General features: G+C 43.4%; 3 protein-coding genes across 4 annotated transcripts in view; 1 reads left to right on the top strand and 2 right to left on the bottom strand.

Annotated features, from left to right (window-relative positions):
- CEP55 (centrosomal protein 55) overlaps positions 1-11,020 on the bottom strand; it is a 21,725-nt gene extending 10,705 nt beyond the window's left edge. The window contains 4 exon segments of the mRNA XM_056850037.1: positions 777-918; positions 3,623-3,688; positions 8,149-8,424; positions 10,832-11,020. Of these exon segments, the coding sequence (XP_056706015.1) occupies positions 777-918; positions 3,623-3,688; positions 8,149-8,424; positions 10,832-11,014 (667 nt within the window). The 5' untranslated portion in view covers positions 11,015-11,020.
- LGI1 (leucine rich glioma inactivated 1) overlaps positions 1-19,025 on the bottom strand; it is a 290,579-nt gene that overhangs the window by 221,529 nt on the left and 50,025 nt on the right. The window lies entirely within an intron of this gene.
- The window catches only part of MYOF (myoferlin), a 121,186-nt gene continuing 119,924 nt past the window's right edge, over positions 17,764-19,025 (top strand). For both annotated transcript variants that reach the window (XM_056850039.1, XM_056850038.1), the window contains exon 1: positions 17,764-17,851. In XM_056850039.1, the coding sequence (XP_056706017.1) occupies positions 17,764-17,851 (88 nt within the window). The remainder of the gene's footprint in view (positions 17,852-19,025) is intronic.

Below are 19,025 nucleotides of genomic sequence, written 5' to 3'. Positions count from 1 at the left end.
TGGATTCCAAGCCAAGACTAAACCACGGCTAAGAACGTTAGTTCCCAGGATAGAAACAAACTGCAATTTGTTAAGATCCCCACCATTCAGCAATCATGAAAAGCCGGCACTTTGAGAGGAAAGGAAGCCAGCCAGCCAGTTATAAACAGATTTGTGTCCAGTTTGTCCACAGGGCCCAAACACCAGCTTAGCTAAGCCTGTTTCCCTTTCGCAAGCCCTAATGAAACAAAGGAAGAGGTTTGAGTAAACCAGGTGCAAGGTAATAGTAGTGCCAATGCCCTTGTTTATCAAGTCTCCCCAGAACTGTTTGTTCTATACAGAAGGGTTATTTCTTGGGAGATTCACACAAGGCACAGGAGTCTTTTTTTTTTACAATGTATGTTTAAAACATACACACCTAAAAAGCAACTTTTATGCATCCGCTTCAGAATGGTAACTTGCACCATGCGTACTGAGAGCTACAATGCAATATAAAGAATGCCATGATATGCAGTGAGGGGGGAAAAGCCCACAAAGCTACCTAGGTGATTGGGTTGCTACCAAACTGCCAATTATCTGTTAATTTTTTTCTCTTCAAGGCAACTGTGTTTACAATACCATGAATACAAGTGTCAGAAGGGTGAGAATTAGATCTCAAAGTTTTATGCTTTGAAACAGTCCATTACTAAACATTACTACCACCCCCACCCCCAAAAGAAACTGATCTGGGAAATCAGTTCAATACAAAATATGATTTTTATTAATCTTGCTCAGTTTAAAGGAGAGTCAGCCAATACCTTCTGTCTGGGTTTCTTTGACTTCCTGTTGGATAATAGTTTTGAACTGCTGCTCCAGTTCAAAGATTCTTGCCAAGAGGCCCTGAACATAGGCCTCCCGTTGCTGGTCATATAGCAGCCACTGGTGGTTTTTCTCCAAAGCCTTTTGGGGTGGGGGGAAGAATTGTTAGTCAAATGGCCAACCAGTATTCTTTGCGGTACATGAAACGGTATTCCATATGCAAACCCTCCAGAGAACAGTGTTCAACTCTGAGCGGCAAGATCTGGCAATATGAAGTTAAAACTGACAAGCTATCTGCAGATGCAGGGATCACAGATCTTCGCCGTATTCCCCCACTCCCAGCTGACTGTACAAAAGTTGATTCCAGGAACTGGGGAAGCTGCAATGGGGGTAAAGATGGCAAAATTGCCCCCCTTTCATCAGTAGAACTCTGCTGTTAGAAGAGGCAGAAAGGGAGAAGAACCGCAAAGACATTTTTCAAGGGCTACAGTCTCGGCGCTCACCTGCAGGGCACGTGTGGAACCCACGGTGTGGAAAGAATTGGAGTTTAGACTAACCAGGACCTTTCCCATATGCAGAATAATCCACTTTCAATCTACCTTCAATGCACTTTAATGATCATTTGCAAGGAGATTTTGCTGTTTTCACAGTGAAAACCAGTCACTAAGGGTGAAAACCATGGTCGCCTTAGCCTCCTTTATTCCGTTTCAGCCAGGATCGAACGCACATTTGGCGAACACATGCGTTCGATCCTGGCTGAGACAGGGAATAAAGGAGGCTAAAGTGACCATGTGTTTTCGCCCTAAGTGTATTGAAAGTTGATTGGGAAATTTTAAAAAAATAAATAAAAACAAAAAAACAAAACAAAAAAGGGGATTGAAACTGCATTATTCTGTGCGTGTGAAAGTGCCAATGTTCAGCATTTAGTTCCAAGTCGATTGGCAAAACTCAAAAGCCTACTTAGCAGTCTTGTTATCAGTCTTAGAAAGCAATACTGAGCTTCAAGCGATCAGGTACTTCAGTACTTTCAAGGTCATTTTATATGCTTATATCATCAAATATGCTTTCTGGGAATTATATAGGGTCTTCTGAAATTTTACTTTTGAACACTGACAGCAATATTGGCAAACATTATTTTTTTACTCACTTTTGAAAAAGGTTGCTCTTGAGCAAATAAGGGGCAACCAGTACACAAGTTTTCTGTTTTGCACCCCCCTCATTATGCTTTCTCAGAACAAGCTGATGAAAGCAATGGGCTAGACTGGAGTAACTTGCCAAAGGGGTGCACTGCCAGTGTGCTCTAGCATCCCGTTTCAAGAGTTGCGCACATGGAGCTGCTGTCTATTGGGTCCAGATAGTTCCGCATTGCCTTCTCTAACTGCCAGCAGCTCTCCATGCTCTCAGGCAGAGGTGGTCTTTCTCAGCATCTGCTATCTAAGATCCTTTTAACTGAAGATGGCCAAGACTGGAGCCTTCTGCAGGCAAAGCATGTCTTCTGCCGCTAAACTGAAGCCCTTTACGAGCCAGCGTAGTGGTTAAGAGCAGTGGTTAGGTGCAGTGGACTCTAACCTGGAGAACCGGGTTTGATTCTCCACTCCTCCACATGAACGGTGGATGCTACTCTGGTAAACCGGGTTGGTTTCCCCACTCCTCCACATGAAGCCAGCTGGATGACCTTGGGCTAGTCACAGCTCTGTTAGAGCTCTCTCAGCCCCACCTACCATTCAGGGTGTCTGTTGTGGGGAAGGGAAGGTGATTGTAAGCCGGTTTGATTCTTCCTTAAGTGGTAGAGAAAGTCGGCGTATCAAAACCAACTCCTCTTCTTTAGTAAGCTGAGCTACTTTTAACTAGGACGTAAAACGAGACTCCTTGTCGAGACCGGCAAATGGTTATTCTATAATGCGCTTTTATTGAGGCATATATTGACTGTTCAAGAGTATGCACACAATATTACACTAAGGCAGAGCTGTGACTTTTGTTACAGATATGTAAACCAACCACAGGACTTGACAGAGGTCTGGCTCACACGTTGTTGCCTCAGACATTATATAAAGATACGGCCACGTGTACAGCCCAAATTGCCGGGACCTGATCCAGTGCTACTTGGAAAGTCTATTTTCTACAACACTGACTACAATCCAGAGAGCTACATACAGGAAACTAGCTCTAACCCAGTGGAACTGGAGTTCTTCATGCCACGCCAAACACTTTGACATTTCTGTGATTTCTGAAAGTAGTTTGCCAGGTGGCTTGGAGCCATGGGGAAAACTGCTGTTTCCAGAACTATATACATAACTACTTTGGATTCAAGGCTTTTTTGTTTTTTAAAATTAAACAGGTATTCTGATAGATGGGCAAGGAGGTTGCTCAAGACCACCAAAAAACATGTAGTGGTTTAGATCCAGACCTTATCAGCATTATCTCACAGGGATCTCCAACCCATAGCTCGAAAGCCAAATGTGGCTGAACACAGAACCAAAGTTCTCTGAACTCTTTGAAAAATAAACTGAAATCTTTAGGTTGAGGCATAAGAGGAGGTGGGATGCTAGCATACCAGTATGTGAAAGGAATGGCAGGTAAAGATTTTTGTGACACTAAAGGAGTTCTTAGAGATGTGTTACAGAAACTATTGATAACTGGTAACTGTTCCACACTCAGGAGTGAATAATGTGCACATCTGTGCCAGTGCACTGGAATGACCGAACAGGTATTTATTGTGAGAGTAAGTTCCATTTAACTCCATGGGATTTATTTCCGGGTAAACATGCAAAGGATTGACGTGGTAGTCTGAACTCTGTATTTAGATATTTCACTAGAGTTGTGAATGCACACAATAAGATCTTACATCTTTGAGTTGGATTTCAACTTCATTCACGTTACTTTGTGATCCAGGGCACCTCGCAACAGTTTCCTGTAAACAAACAAACAAAAATCCGATCTTCATTCGTTCACTGCAAGAAATAGAAGAACATAGGCAGAGGGTGTGCTGCTTGTAATACTTTTTCTTTTTCAAGCTCCCATGACCCAAAGGTCTTGAACAGTAAATGGGGAGCCATTATTTCTTTAAGGAAAATATGGTGGAGAGATACTTGGCCACCGCCACTGTTGTTCTTGGATCTCTATCCACCAGCAGAAAGGGGACTATTTTATCTATTGTTATGGTGGCAGGTAATTTGATTAAAACAGGGGTAATCCATTGATCGTGATAAGAACTGTAATGGGGACATTCCAACATAATACGAAGTAGTGCGTCAACTCTCTTCAGATCACATGGACAGAGTCTATTTGAATAAGGTAAGGCATTCTATCATCCATTTAACACAGTCGAAAGAGCTTGTAATACTAACCGTTCCATACTTTTTCAGCCATGCAGTAGTAGAAGCCCTCTAGGTTCTACTTTCAAAAAGCATCAGCAATCTTCACACAACGGGCTTAAATACACTTTTTTTTTTTTAATTATTTTTATTATTTTCTACAATTCAACTAAAATAAACATATCTCAACAATATATTCAGTTGTAACTGCTTGTAACAAAAAAAGTTCATTGCTATTACTGAGAATATGTTATCTATAATATTCTATGCTATCTACTATATGTGACTTCCCCGCATCTTCTTCAGTCACTAATTCTACTGGTTAACACTTTTGCATTTCAAATTAATTTCTAATCCTTATTTTCTCTCATACAGACTTGCTTTAAGCTATCTATACTACTTCTATAAGCAATTTCAAGTCCTACCTAGTTATAATATTATCATCATTGTCTCTATATAACATTCTATTATTCTAAATTAAAGGGATTAGATCAATACATAAACAAATTTTCCCATTAAAAATTCATCAAAGTAAATCCACCGTGGCTCCCTTACACCCCAAAAATAAGCATCATTTTAGCCATTATCTTGTTTTGGGAGGGGATCTGCCAGTCCTTCTTTATTTCCCAATCCCCACCCCCCGTTTTTCAATATAGTAGCTGCAATTCTGGCCTCTGAAGATGTAAAAGAAGATCCCGGTGATTGTATCCATTGGCTTCTTGTTAAAATTTCCAGCATCTTCTTGGTAAAATCCTTCATCATGTCTCCCTCCATCGCTGGCTGCCAGGAAGTGTTTTCTTGGGATAATAATGCTCCTCCTGTCAGCAGTGACTCAGACAAGTAAATTGTAGAGGTATTGAGTTCTCTCATGTTGCTCTCTCTCCTTGCCAGCTGGTCACTTGCAGCTACCTCTTTAAAATCTTGGGTCTTCATATTGTGGATCTCCTCAATAATTGTGTCCAGTTTTCCATTAATTGATTTAAATAGGATATTCATCACCTCAGCTAGTTGAAATGCTTGATGTGAGAGCGCTTGTTGTTTTTCGAAGACTAAATCTTGTTGCACTGCAAACATGTCCATTTGTTTGAGTAACATCTCTTCCAACCTCTTGTTTGACATATCTGCTTGTATTCTTATATAGAAGCAGGCTTTGTAATTTTCAAGATATCCTCAATTATGCTTCAAAGCAGCACAGATAAAGAAAAGAAAGTAGACAGGAAACTGCAGTATCATAGACCCTGCGTCGTCTCCTCTCGGTGGTTAAGTAGTAGGAACGATTTGATGGTTACACCGGGGAGATTCACTTCAAGTCTTCCAATCTGCCCTGTCTTTTCGATGGTAACAAAGCCCTTCTTGTTATCTTCCGGTCTTAAGAGGCGACGTGGCTGGACATTGAATCAAAGAAGCCGGAAGTGGGGGGGGAAGGTTCTCGTCTCCCTCCCTCCCCTCAAAGCATTTAATTGGTAGTTGTAAAGTCATTCAAAAGTCCCTTTTATTGCGTCTACTCACTGATCAAGTTGATAAGGTCTTAGTCAGTTCATTTAATGGCATTTGTTTATTTTAAAAGTCTCGTTACGCTGGGCAGGGAGTCGCCGGTTTTCGTAGGTGTTTTTATCGTCATTCAGGTCTTCTCAATCAAGATAAAGGCAAAAAGTGTCTTTTTACTCACTCTGACTTCCAAAGGTGAGGCTTCTTGTTCTTTTCATAGATTATTTGATGTTAATGTATAGAGGAGGTCAAAGCCTATAATCCAAAGAGTCGTCCGTGGCAATGGTAGCCCCTATGCCGGCGGGGACAACTTCCAACTCAACGGGAGGCTTAAAAAAGCTCTCTCGGAGAATATGGGAGTCCAAACCGCTCTTGAAGGCTGCAGGGGAATTTCCTGCTTCCCGATCCACTATTTAGGACCGAGTTGGAGTGCTTTTTGCACTCCAAATCTAAACGACTCTTGGTGTTTCCTGGGAGCCCCCAGGAAACAATGGCGCTCGGACCAAACGCTCTACAGGAAGTCGGGCTTAAATACACTTAAAGCCACTGCATTTTGAGTGCCAAAATTCTGCCCTTTGCTACTGCAGGCAAGACAGGCCTTAGCACATCACTAGATCCTTGAATGCTACTACAAGAGCAGGTAGCGTTTTGTTCCATTTAAATGGCATTCTTGATGCACCAAACCACAACTGCATATTATACACCGATCACTTTATAAATGTCACAGCCAATGTTCTAGTGGCACCTGGTGCTTGTAAGTGGTACTGGTAGAAACACCTTCTACATTTAATTGAGGTTTACCAGACACTGTTCTTCAAAATGGGTGTCCTTAAATTTAGGGGTTTTTTTGCGCTCATGATGCCTGAATTTTGAGCTGTCTGCTACACAGCTAGTAAAAACCCAAGTTTTTTCCATATTTGATCTTTAATAGCAGTTTCCAAATAAAACACTGTAAATTATAAGAAACCACTTAGTAACCAATTACGACACAAATCCAGTCGCTGTGGAGCAAGCCAATAAAAATTGACCTAGGAAGAGATATGTAGGAGATTCCAATAGAGTATTTTCCACCATACAGAGATGAACACCACTTTACAACATTTCAGAATGCCGTTATTGCCATAAGGATTTTAGCACAGAGAAAAGATTCTGATAACATTAATATCTAGCTACATTACTATCTGCAACTAAAAATACAGCGGAGAAACACACACCCTTTCCACACACACATCTCTACTCATTCCATTGGGAAGACGTCAGTGCAGGGTTGTGGTTTGAGCCTCAGACTAGGACTGGAGAAACCTGGGTTCAAATCCACACTAACCAGGTGACCTTGTATCAATCACAATCCGAGCCTAATCTACCGCCCATGGTAGGATAATGTAGCTTAATTTTTCAAACTAGCCCCCCTCCTGCAGTGCAGTACATTTGGGAAATCACTTAAGAGCAGTCAGTCCTCCTGTACTAGTAACCGGAATAGGACCTTATCATTTCATTACCACGTGATTATGGCAAAATACAAGGAAATTCAGTCCATAGCCTGACCCATTTGGGACTTTCCTCTTTGCACAAGGAGAGGACATCAAACTGTAGCATGATTTGCACTATTAGCAGCTTTGCAGTGTAGCCTCACTGTAGCCTGCCTCTCCAGTAAGCCCTCCAACTCTCCACAAATCCTCTGAATTCTAAACCAACTATCTCTTGCTACTTAAAAACATAAGAAAGGCCATGCTGGAGCAGACCAAGGCCCCTCAAGTCCAGCAGTCTGTTCACACAGTGGCCAGCCAGGTGCCTCTAGGAAGCCCACAAACAAGACGACCCCAGCAGCATTATCCTGCCCATATTCCACAGCACCTAATATAGTAGGCATGCTCCTCTGATTCTGGAGAGAATTGGTATGCATCATGACTAGTATCCATCTTTACTAGTAGCCATGAATAGCCCTCTCCTCCATGAACATGTCCACTCCCCTCTTAAAGCTCTCCAAGCTGGCAGCCATCACCACATCCTGGGGCAGGGAGTTCCACAGTTTAACTATGCGTGGTGTGAAGAAATACTTCCTTTTATCTGTCTTGAGTCACTCTCCCTCCAGCTTCAGCAGATGACCCCGCATTTTAGTATTATGAGGGAGAAAAGCTTCTCCCTGTCCACATCTGCATACTGATGGCACTGAACCGTCAAGAGGGGCCACAAGCCACAGAGATAACACCATGATTCCAGATCAGGCCCAGCTCCCTCAAGTTTTCCCCCAACTTAAAAGGCACTCCGTTCAGATTCAGAGCTGTCAACCCTCCTGCCACCAGGGCCCTCCTTTCTTAACAATGAATGGGAAGAGCTGCATTCATTCATGAAACGATGGGTGGGGGGGAAGCTAGTGAAGCCACAGGTAGCAAGCAAGGCCCCATTCAGATCATCTCACTTTTCATAAGTTGATCTGAACCCATTTCAAATCAAACCTGAGGAAGCCCCCCCTACCACTTCTTATGAGCAGCACTGTATCAGTGGGGAGGGGGAAAGATTGTCTACATGTGGAAACGTGCATGATCATGTTAACTAGAGGAAAACTTGCCTGGGAAACCTGAACAGTTCCGGCTCTGTTTTCAAGCTCCACACACTTAGCTGCTAGCTCTTTTTTCAGGCGGTCCATCTCTTCCAAGAGAGACGTGAGCAGCCGTTCTCTCTTCGCCACTTCCTTTGTCTTCTCTTCCAGTTGGCTACGCAGGCTGGCAAGATCTCCACTTCTAGTTATTTTCTTCAGCTCGTCTTTTAGGTGCTGGAATTCTTTATCTTTCTCCCCAAGAATGCCCTTATATTTTTCATTTTCTGTTTCAAGGGCAAGTATTTTCTATGTGACACACAAGCAGACATTTGAGTAAAGAAACAGGCTGGACAACAGCTTTGAAATACTATATATCTATGTGTACAGGCAAATCATACTGGCAGCTAATAACAGGTTCAGGAGTTATGGTACAGGGTAGCAGTCAGCTTGCAACAATGAAAAAAAGGACTATCCCAAAGGTCTGTACTATGAAGATTCAACAACTATTATCAAACACTAACTTCAAGGATGGTCTGAAGTTTTCCATTTCATACAACAGAATTTCATACAACTGCTTTACTAGGTTGATACCTGCACACATAGTATTTGAGAGACTTATACTAACCAGTATTACAAGAAGAACCTATTATACCAGATGTTTGAGTAATTGGAAATAGAATTTACAACATATATACATGCCTGGTTGGGTTTGAACTGTTTGTATTTGTATTCATTAATGTATTTCTGTAAATGTGTGCAGGTTTAACAAAGGGTTTTAATTAACCACTGATGAAGGCCCCATAGGCCGAAATGCGTTTGGTATGTGGTTATAGTTATCAACCTCAGGAAATGCCATTGAGCTATTTTAATGCTTTTAAATAATTTTAACTTTTATATAGCACTTCTAATAAATTATACTTTCAGTATTTATACATAGACTTAAATATATTTTCTTTCCACTCAACTTTGGGTACGGGGAGAGTGACCTCATGAAAGATGCCACTTTTTTAACCATTACGGTGATCTTGTCTGATCCTTGATCAAATGAATAAAAGCCAGAGTCAGATTTAGCCAGACTCCAATTGGGCCTACAGCAGCTGCCACATCCAACACAGTTGGGACCATCTGAATCTTTGCAAACATTTTCCAGTTCAGGACGGCACAGAAGGCGCTCCAGTCGGGTGAGAAGATATGGGCCTTGGGGAATGACCAATGGTACCTTGGGGATGACCAATGGTGCCCACACCGGAAGTTCCTACTCTCCACTGTAGGACAGTTAATGTGACACAAAAAGATTGGATTCTTGTAAAGTCACAGAAAATGCGGCAGCTGCATTTAGACCTCTCAAAATTTGATTTATAAGGCAAAGTTAGCTCAGATCCCAGTTAGCTGTGGCATGTGAAGGCAGACAATCTAACCAGGTAAGGTTTGCTGATAGACACCAAAGCAGATTTCAAGAGAGTTTGTAGCTGGTTTGTTCCCCGTGGTTCATGCTAATTATGGCTTCTGGTACATTTCAGAATCACAAACTTTTATATTTTAGCCTGTCCTATTTATGCAGTAACTAGGGGAAAATTCCTTTGTACAATATTAACTGGGTTAAACTTGCTTCCTGATTCCGATAAATTAGTATTTTTGTTGTCAGACACTGACTCAGTTATCACTTATAGGGTGTCACTTTTTGCTTTAGCAGCTAAGAAGATAAGAGCTAAACTGGTGCCAAAGATTGTAACCAGCTAGAACTGATGGCCAGCAAGGATATACTCCAATTATACTGTATTTTTATCATAATTTATATGGCATCTTGAATTTTATTTTTATAGTATAATTTTCTTGTTTCATTGTTCAATTTACTTTGTAAAGGCCTTTGGCTACCTACAAATAAATATTTACTTACTTACTAAGAAGCGCCACCCCTTGCAGCAGCATGGCTAAATACATGGGATGCATAAAGGAAGCAAGAAGCAGACACGATGGGACTTATGCACAAACCAAGACTGGTTATTTTTGTCAGGTAGGTTGCATAGATTTGGCAATGAACTCTGGTTTGCATCTCCCCATCCCCCATTTATCCTGACACCCTATGCGAAATAAAGCAAGAGACCAGGGGCAACTTAAAGACTAACAACGTTTATTTCAGTATAAGCTTTCATAAATCACCCATCACTTCCTCGGAGATGTATGGATATCACAGAGGGAATCCTTCTTATGGGGCAGGTTAAGGGGTGGGGGAGGTAAGGCAGAGGGTTAATTCCAGCATTAGTCATTCAAACACTAATGCTACAAAGTTAACTTTGGCCTTTCATGAATGGGAGGTTTTGCCTTGGATTTGCTGCTCTCTAGATGCACATTTTCCCCATCATAATTCTCAAAACTCCAAATGGGGGCTTATTGTTGAGTTTAGAGAATTTGGATGGGAAAAACGTGCATCTAGAGAGCAGCAAATCCAACACAAAACCTCCCATGAATAAATGGCCTTAGAGTTCTTATATGAATAGGTCAACTGAAGGAGCAGCTCTGTGCCCCCATCAGCTGGAGTTTCAAGAGCTCCAAGCAAAGCCTTGGAGAGAAAAGCCACTCCCTGAGTGCATATTTATGAACAAGCATACAGGTTTTAAAGAAGAAGTTCAAAACCACCCAATTTGTCACAGTATAAGCTACCTCTTACGACAGCTAGCAGATAAAGGATGAAGCACTTTTAAGTTAACATCACCTCCAGAAGCCTTTTTCTTTCTTCGTGGGTCATTTTGCTTTTGCCCTTGATGATTTCTTCCAGAGATTTTTTCAGGGCCGCATTCTCCTTCTTGTATATCTGCAACTCAGTGTCAGATTTGGAATCTCCAGACTTTAGCCTCCACTTGCTGACATTTGTCTCGCTGGTGGCTTTGGACGTCATTTTTAGGTTTTCTAGAAAACAATCAAGAACTGCTGAAGAAGGAGGAGCCTCTTCGTGGGTGCAGCAAGAAAAAGACACAACTTGCTGGTGATCCCTGGCCCAAGGAGTAGCCGGCTGACCTCGGCCAGGGCTTTTTCGCAGGGCCTGCAAGACGGAGCTATTCCGCCATGCTTATGGTTGAGGCCAGTGACAGTTCTTGTTATAATTACTGGCCTCCCTAGTCCTTCCCCCCCTCTTCTCCGCTGCTGAGCACCACCCCTTTTATACCACCTTAGGGTGTGGTTAGATTAATTTATTACTTGCAAATTCTGTCTCTGGAGTTTTGGCGTGATTGAGGGGCATTATTGGGCTATTTTAAATTGTATTTTAAATTATTTTAATGGGTTATTGTTTTATTGTGTAAGCTGCTCTAAGCCCAACCTTTGTGTTGGGGAGAGAGGGGTAGAAATGTAATAATATAAAAATAAATAAATAAATGGCATCACACATGCCTGTCAGCAGACAAGAGAAGGGGCTGTGGCCCAGTGGTAGAGCATCTGCTTGGCATGCAGAAGGTCCCAGGTTCAATCCCCGGCATCTCCAGTTAAAGGGACTAAGCAAGTAGGTGATGTGAAAGACCTCTCTGCCTGAGACCCTGGAGAGCCACTGCCGGTCTGAGTAGACAATACTGACTTTGATGGACCAAGGGTCTGATTCAGTAGAAGGCAGCTTCATGTGTTCATGTGTGGTGGGAATCACCATAGCCAGGTACAGAAGACAGAATGGAGAGGAGCCGGGGAAATACACCTGACCTTAAATTAAAGTGAGTGAAAATGCTTGGTGGGCTTTGATGCAGGTGAAGATAGGGGAGGAACAAAGATGTAGCAGCATATTCATAGAAACTGGATGCTATGGGACTACCAATTGAACATCACTGCTCAGGACAACGCTGCAGGACCTTTACATGGGAGCAAGAGGCACATGTAAAAAGGTTGCCCGTACAATGACAGCTGGGTTTACTGTGCCAGGGCATTCTTGCCAACTTCACCCTCCTCCTCCAGCTATGCACAGCTAGCAGAAGGCTGATAAGTCTAAGGTTGCCAGACCCAGGCTGGGAAACTTCTGGAGATTTGGGGATGGAGCCTGGGGAGGGATGTCAGCGGGTTATAATGCCATAGAGCCCACCCTCCAAAGCATCCATTTTCTCCAGGGGAACTAATCTCTGTAGTCTGGATATGAGCTGTAATTCCAGGGGGTCCCCAGGTCCTACCTGGAGGCTGGCATCCCTAGAGAAGTCCCCAAATCCCTACTTGCAGGAGTTTGAAGTTTTCAAGCAGAGGCTTTGGATCTCTGATGGGAGCAGGGAAACCGGCATGTTGGGAACTCTGTGCTTCCGGGCAGCGCCCAGACCCGATCCGTGCGGAAAGCGGGGACCTGATACCTAGGGTTGCCAACCTCCCGGTAATCAGTACAGGAGAGAAGTGTATACAAAGTGCAAAAAAGTTGAAGTGGTATCCAAAGTTGAAGTGGTATCCAAAGAATTTTCAACGAGGTTCCCAATGAGGAACCTCGTTGAAAATCCTTTGGATACCACTTCAACTTTGGATACCACAGGATTTTCAACGAGGTTCCCAATGAGGAACCTCGTTGAAAATCCTTTGGATACCACTTCAACTTTGGATACCACAGGATTTTCAACGAGGTTCCCAATGAGGAACCGCGTTGAAAATCCTTTGGATACCACTTCTCCTACAATTGAGAGAGACTCTATGAACATTAGCTGTGTCTTTTTGACACTCTTTTCCACCTTGTACAGTCACGTTGTTTGTCTTCGCTTGTGTGCTTTAGCTTAGTAGTATATATAGTGTGTATAGCCGTATCGTTATGTCGTTTTGGTAGCTTATAAAGTTTTTTGCACTTTGTATACACTTCGCTCCTGTACTGAGTTCCTCATCCTCCCGATATTAGTACAGTGGTGTCTATTTCCCCCCCCCCCAACCTCCTGGTAATACCTGGAGATCTCCTGCCATTACAACCGATCTCCAGCCGATAGAGATCAGTCTCCCTGGAGCAGTGGTTCCCAACCTTTTTTTTGACCAGGGACCACTAGGACTTTTTTGTTCGGCGCAGGGACCCCAAGGTTCAAAATAAAAAATTCTGAGAATTTGAAAATAAACTTTAATCATAACTGTTAGTTAAACATTAAACTGAGAATAATATTCGAATATATATTTTGATAATAGAGAACTTTTAATTGAAAATATTAATTTATTATGGGTTTATAACTTTGTTTCGCGGACCTTAATTTAGTTCTCGCGGACCCCTGGTTGGGAACCAGTGCCCTGGAGGAAAGGGCCTCTTCGGCAATTGGACTCTACGGCATCAAAGACCCTCCCCTCCTCAAACCCCGCCCTTCTCAGGCCCCGCCCCCAAATTCCCCCGCCGGGAGCGAAGAGGGACCTGGCAACCCTGCTGAGACCCGGAAGAGCGCCGTTGGCACCCGCCCGAGCTCTGGGCGCGGGGAAGCGCCGGCGTCTTACCCGCTGCTGAGGCGCCTCGGCGCTCCCGAACCAGGAACAGGGGCCGGTGGACGGCTCGGCGGACCCAGGCCGGCCGCGGAGAGCCTCTCCCCTATGCAGAGACCCCCCTTGATAAGTCAGCGTCGCCGCGCGCCGTTCGAACCCGGCGCCGCTCGAAGGCCGCTTCCGGGAGTTTTGAATGCCGCGGCACCCCCTGACGCCATTTCCGCTTCGTTGCTAGGCGACGAGGCTGCTGCTCGCGGGAGGGCTCAGGCGTCGCGGGAGGGGCGGAGCCGGCAGCGGGGAGGCCTGGAGGAAGGGAGGGGGAGCCGGGGAGGAGGGGGGTGAGCGTGACCTCCGCCATCCGCGCGTCTTGGGGCTTTCTCGGGCCCGAGGGGGAGGTTCGTTTCCCACAAGGGATCTTAACGAGATGGGGAGGGGTTGACGGGCCTCCGAGCCAATTAACATATGCAAACGAGTCTCAGTAATGTGGCTAGAGCCTTGCGTGGCTCGCTCTCTGGGTTTCGAGGGGCGGGGCCTAGGGCTGCCAGGTCCCTCTTCCCCACCGGCCGGCGGGGGGACTTTTGGGGCGGAGCCTGAGGACGGTTGGGTTTGGGGAGGGGAGGGGCTTCAGTGCCATAGAGTCCAGGGGATTTTCTCCAGGGGAACTGATCTCTCTCGGCTGGAGCTCAGTTGTAATAGCAGGAGATCTCCAGCTAGCGCCTGGAGGTTAAGCAAAAAATCAAGCACGGATACCTTTAGACAAGCTGGATAAAGATAATGGTGTCAAGCTCAAAATGGTATGCAAAAGGGATCTATTATTTACAAGTGCAGGTGTTATACAGAAATACAAAGAATATGTTGCATAAAGCTACTCAAAGAAAGCAAATAACGTCGTTCTCAAGCTCCATTATTTCGTTCTGTAAAGAGAAAAAGTTAAGTCATTGTACTTACCTTTGAAAGTATTTTACAAGTCCTTGTACTTACCTTTGAAAATTGTTTGTTTTCTTTGAGTAGCTTTATGCTACATATTCTTTGTATTTCTGTATAACATCTGCACTTGTAAATAATATATCACTTTTGCATACCATTTTGAGCTTGATACCATTATCTTTATCCAGCGCCTGGAGGTTGGCAACCCTAGCTGGCACCCATCCCATCAGATATTTGCTGACGCGGCACACAGCGATGCCAGAAAACAAGTCTCAGGGGCTGTGGCTCAGTGGTAGATAGGGTTGCCAACCTCCAGGTACTCACTGGAGATTTGCTGTTACAACTGGTCTCCAGCCGATAGAGATCAGTTCCCCTGGAGAAAATGGCCACTTTGGCAGTTGGACTCTATGGCCTAGAAGTCCCTCCCCAAACCCCGCCCAAATCAGGCTCCGCCCCAGACACCTCCCACGGGTGGCAAAGAGGGGCCTGGCAACCCTAGTGGTAGAGCATCTGCTTGGCATGCGGAACGGCCCAGGTTCAATCCCCGGGATCTCCAGTTGAAGGGACCAGGCAAGTAGGTGATGTGAAAGACCTTTGCCTGAGACCCTGGAGAGCCGCTGGCGGTCTGAGTAGACAATACTGACTTCGATGGACCAAAGGTCTGATTCAGTATAAGGCAGCTTCGCGTATTCAAGTCCTACCCGAAACTTTTTGGTGCCTGAAAATCCCAACAGTATCACTCCACACTGGGAAAGGAGGATTGCCACACTTAATGGGTCCCAAACCCGCTCCATCATCAACCAAAAAGGAAAACTGCAACCAAGAGATCAGAAGGAGATTGAGCCTGGGAAGAGCAGCCATGAAGGAGCTAGAAAAGATTGTTAAGTGTAAAGATGTGTCACTGGCAACCAAGATCAAGTTAATTCATCCTATAGTATTCCCTATTACAATATATGGGTGTGAAAATAGGACAATGAAGAAAGCTGACAGGAAGAAAGTAGATTCCTTTGAAATGTGATGTGGGAGGAGAGTGTTACGGATACCATGGACTGCCAAAAAGACCAAAAGTGGTTCTAGATCAAATCAAGCTTGAACAGTTCCTAGAACAGTGGTTCCCAAACTTTTTGGGCCACCGCCCCCTTGGTTCCACAAACTCAACCCCAGTGCCCCCTACCCTATCCAACAACACAGGTGAAGGGGCCCACCTCTAGCACACACACCCTGCTGCCCCCTTGCCTCTTAGTGCCCCCCTAAGTAATCCCACTGCCCCACCCCCAGAGGGTGGTACTGCCCACTTTGGGAACCTGTGCCCTAGAAGCTAAAATAACTAAACTGAGGCTATCATACTTTGGACACATTATGAGAAGACAAAAGTCACTGAAAAAGACAATAATGCTAGGAAAAGTTGAAGGCAGCAAGAGGAAAGCGCAACAGAAGATGGATTGACTCTGTAAAGGAAGCCACGGCCCTCCGTTTGCAAGACCAGAGCAAGGCTGTTAATGATGGGACATTGATTCATAGGGTTGCCATGAGTTGATAGTGACTCGGTGCTTAACATGCAAGCAAATCACCCTTGTACAGTGTCAAACTGACTTTGTTTTGCCTCATGTTAGATGCTTCATAGTAACGTCCTGTTTCTAATATGCTTGTGGGCCCTCCTTACTACCAGGGGCTTTGTAATTCTTTTCCACAGTACATGTACATGGCTTTCTTTTGTATTTCTATTCATTAACGGTTGAAAATAGAGGCATAGTCCTTACTATGGTTCATTAGTATCCCCCCTCCTGCTACACATTTATTTATTTACTTTTATCTATGTACTTTATATCCCACCTTTCACCCCAGGAGGGACCTAAAGGGCTTTCATCATTCTCCATTTTATCCTCACGACAACCCTGTGAGGTAGGTTAGGCTGAGAGTGTCCAACTTTGGCAAGCACCATGGCATGAGTGGGGATTTGAATCTGGATCTTTCAGATCCTAATCCGACACTTTACTACACCACGCTGGCATTCTTGCAGTCTGTCGCTGAAGACATTTCACTATCTGTTGTATGTTGTTGGCATATGCTTCAATAGCCCTGGCCTACAGGTATTTTAAAAGTCAGCAAATTGGTGGTTTGTTTGATTAAAGATTTGTTAGAAATATGTAGCTGTTCTGTAATATGTTTTCAACAGTTCATACCTCAGCAGATGCAGTGTGCTAAATGGCAGACTAATGCATAGTGCATTTTCTAACAATCTGCATGCATTTATTTACTAGTAAATTGAAGACAAGATGTATCCATCCACCAACTGATATTAACCTTATAGAGATCTTCAGGCAAGAACTCCCAACAGCATTAACATCTCTCACTGGCCACATTTTAACAAGGCTTTTTTTAAAAAAAGGCGAAAATGAAAACAGAGGGTACCAGAAACGGACTGTCTGTAATGGAGAGCCCTGAAATTCATAAGATCTGCTTTTGCCATTGAAAAGAGAGCTTCTTTAAACAGGAAGGATGTGCATTCCCAGGTGTATATGAAGATCTCTGAAAAGGGAGGGGAATGCATGGTACAAACTACTGTTTGTTTTGCCTGGCTTGTGTGGGCACCTGTGCCTGCCCTCATTGTCTCACAATGAATGGTGCTATTCAGATATTCCAGCGGCTTTGACTGGTATGGTTCCCCCCCCCCCATAAGTTAGGACTAATTGGTTATACAGTGTTTGTTTTTATGATTCTCCCCCCCTCCCTCTGCATGATACCAACACTGGCTACAGAAAATAGACATACAATATTAGAGATTTATTCAGAAGATTGTTTTTGAACTCGACAGAAGAGGGCGATCTAAGACTTTTGTTTAGATGAATTCAGGCATGAAAGAGGAAAGACAAGTGATCTATAAAAACCAATGACACATGGAAGGAACCAAATGAAAAACAGTATCATTTTACTGCAAAAATTGTGCTGACGTCATTACATAAGCCCGCTTTTGTACTTTAGGAGAAATTGTTATCAGTATTTTATGCATAATCACCATGTGTGAACACCGAAGGATTTGTTCCTTTTTTATCTTTTTAGTTTGCAGCTTATCCTAGCAGAATTCACAAGTTTATGCCAGTTTTGTCTAAGGCCACAGGAATTGTGGGTGTCAGTTTACAGATCCCTTTTTTGTTGGCTTTAGTAACTAACTCGTCATAGATCCACCCATCAGTTACATTTCACCATAACAGAGCCATTCCCTGCCTCCTCCTCCTGGCATTTGAGCTTGGAAGCTGCAGAGAGCAAGAAGTAGCACTTTCTTAAGTTGCTTTTCTGAAAACAGTGCTGCCTTAAAAAATGCTTCGGGTAATTGTGGAATCTGCTGCAAATATCCCTAAAAACAAGTTTGGGAAACCAGATCCGATTGCATCTGTTATTTTTAAAGGTAAGGAAAACTAACTTGTGAAATAAGATCTTTGAAATGGTATTTTAATCTCAGTAGTGTGGTCAAAAAGTTATGACAACTGTCATAAACTATATGTGCCTTGACCATATGCAGCAGGTTTGGGGTGATTTCTAGAGAAAATAATGATCTATAAAACAGCTTTATTAAAAGGGTGGGAAATAATGGAGGGGTGGCATTTGTAGGCGGTACTGTTTCAGAACGGTCTCACATCTCCTATGAAGGCTTGTCTTACCTACACCTACCTATATCTGCAACTGGACTGCACCTTTGCTTATAAATGATTATTCTGCAACAGCAGGGAATAAATTTGATAGTAACTGTTCTGTTGGTATTTTATCTTTTCTTTTAAAAACAAATGAAGGCTTTTTGTGAGGGGGTAATGCTTTTACAGTTTGCTTTAACATTTTCAGTTTTATAAACATTTTAAATACAATCACATCACTGGATATCTTTTTCTATAGGAGGGTATTTTGTTTTTCCTTTTGAGACACAAAACTTTGTGTTTTGCAAATTATCAACCAAAATGTGAAGATGAGACAGTCTGTCAATACATTTTTCTATACATGTGAACTTCCCTTTCATTTTGATGCAAATGTTGAAGTGAGTTTCAGCTTGACTTGCTTCCTTTCACCACACTTCTAATAAGATCTGGTTGTAGTGTGCTGGTATGCAATGGTGCAATCCTGTGCAGAGTTACTCCAGTCTAAGCCTGTTGAAATGAATGGGTTTAGATTGGAGTAACTGCATAGGACTGCACTAAAAGTTTCACATCCTGTAGCTAACTAATGCAGTCTTATACGGAGGTACCCTAGGCTACGCCCATTGACTTCAGTGGGATTAGACTGGCACAACTCTACATAGGATTGCCCTGTAAATAAATCACATTGGCCTCTGACCAGACCTTTGGAGATACTGTTCTTGAGAGAATCATTACGTGGATGCAAATGCTGAACTGGAAAAGATTTTCTGGACAAAAATAGCAGCAAGACCTTGACGGCCAAGCAGTTCTTACAGTGTAATGAGAAAGTTGATCTGTCTCGTGAACATACTTGAAAGACGCATTTCTGAAATATGTAAATAATGTTGGGAGAAGAAGTGAAATGCCTCTTCTTTCACTTTTCATTCATAATTTACTCAAGTTTCTGCCTTGTTG

The sequence above is a fragment of the Euleptes europaea genome, chromosome 5 (genome assembly GCF_029931775.1).
Source record: "Euleptes europaea isolate rEulEur1 chromosome 5, rEulEur1.hap1, whole genome shotgun sequence".
NCBI lineage: Eukaryota > Metazoa > Chordata > Lepidosauria > Squamata > Sphaerodactylidae > Euleptes > Euleptes europaea.
Note: the sequence above shows the minus strand (reverse complement) of the source record. Positions and strands in the feature narration are given on the sequence as shown.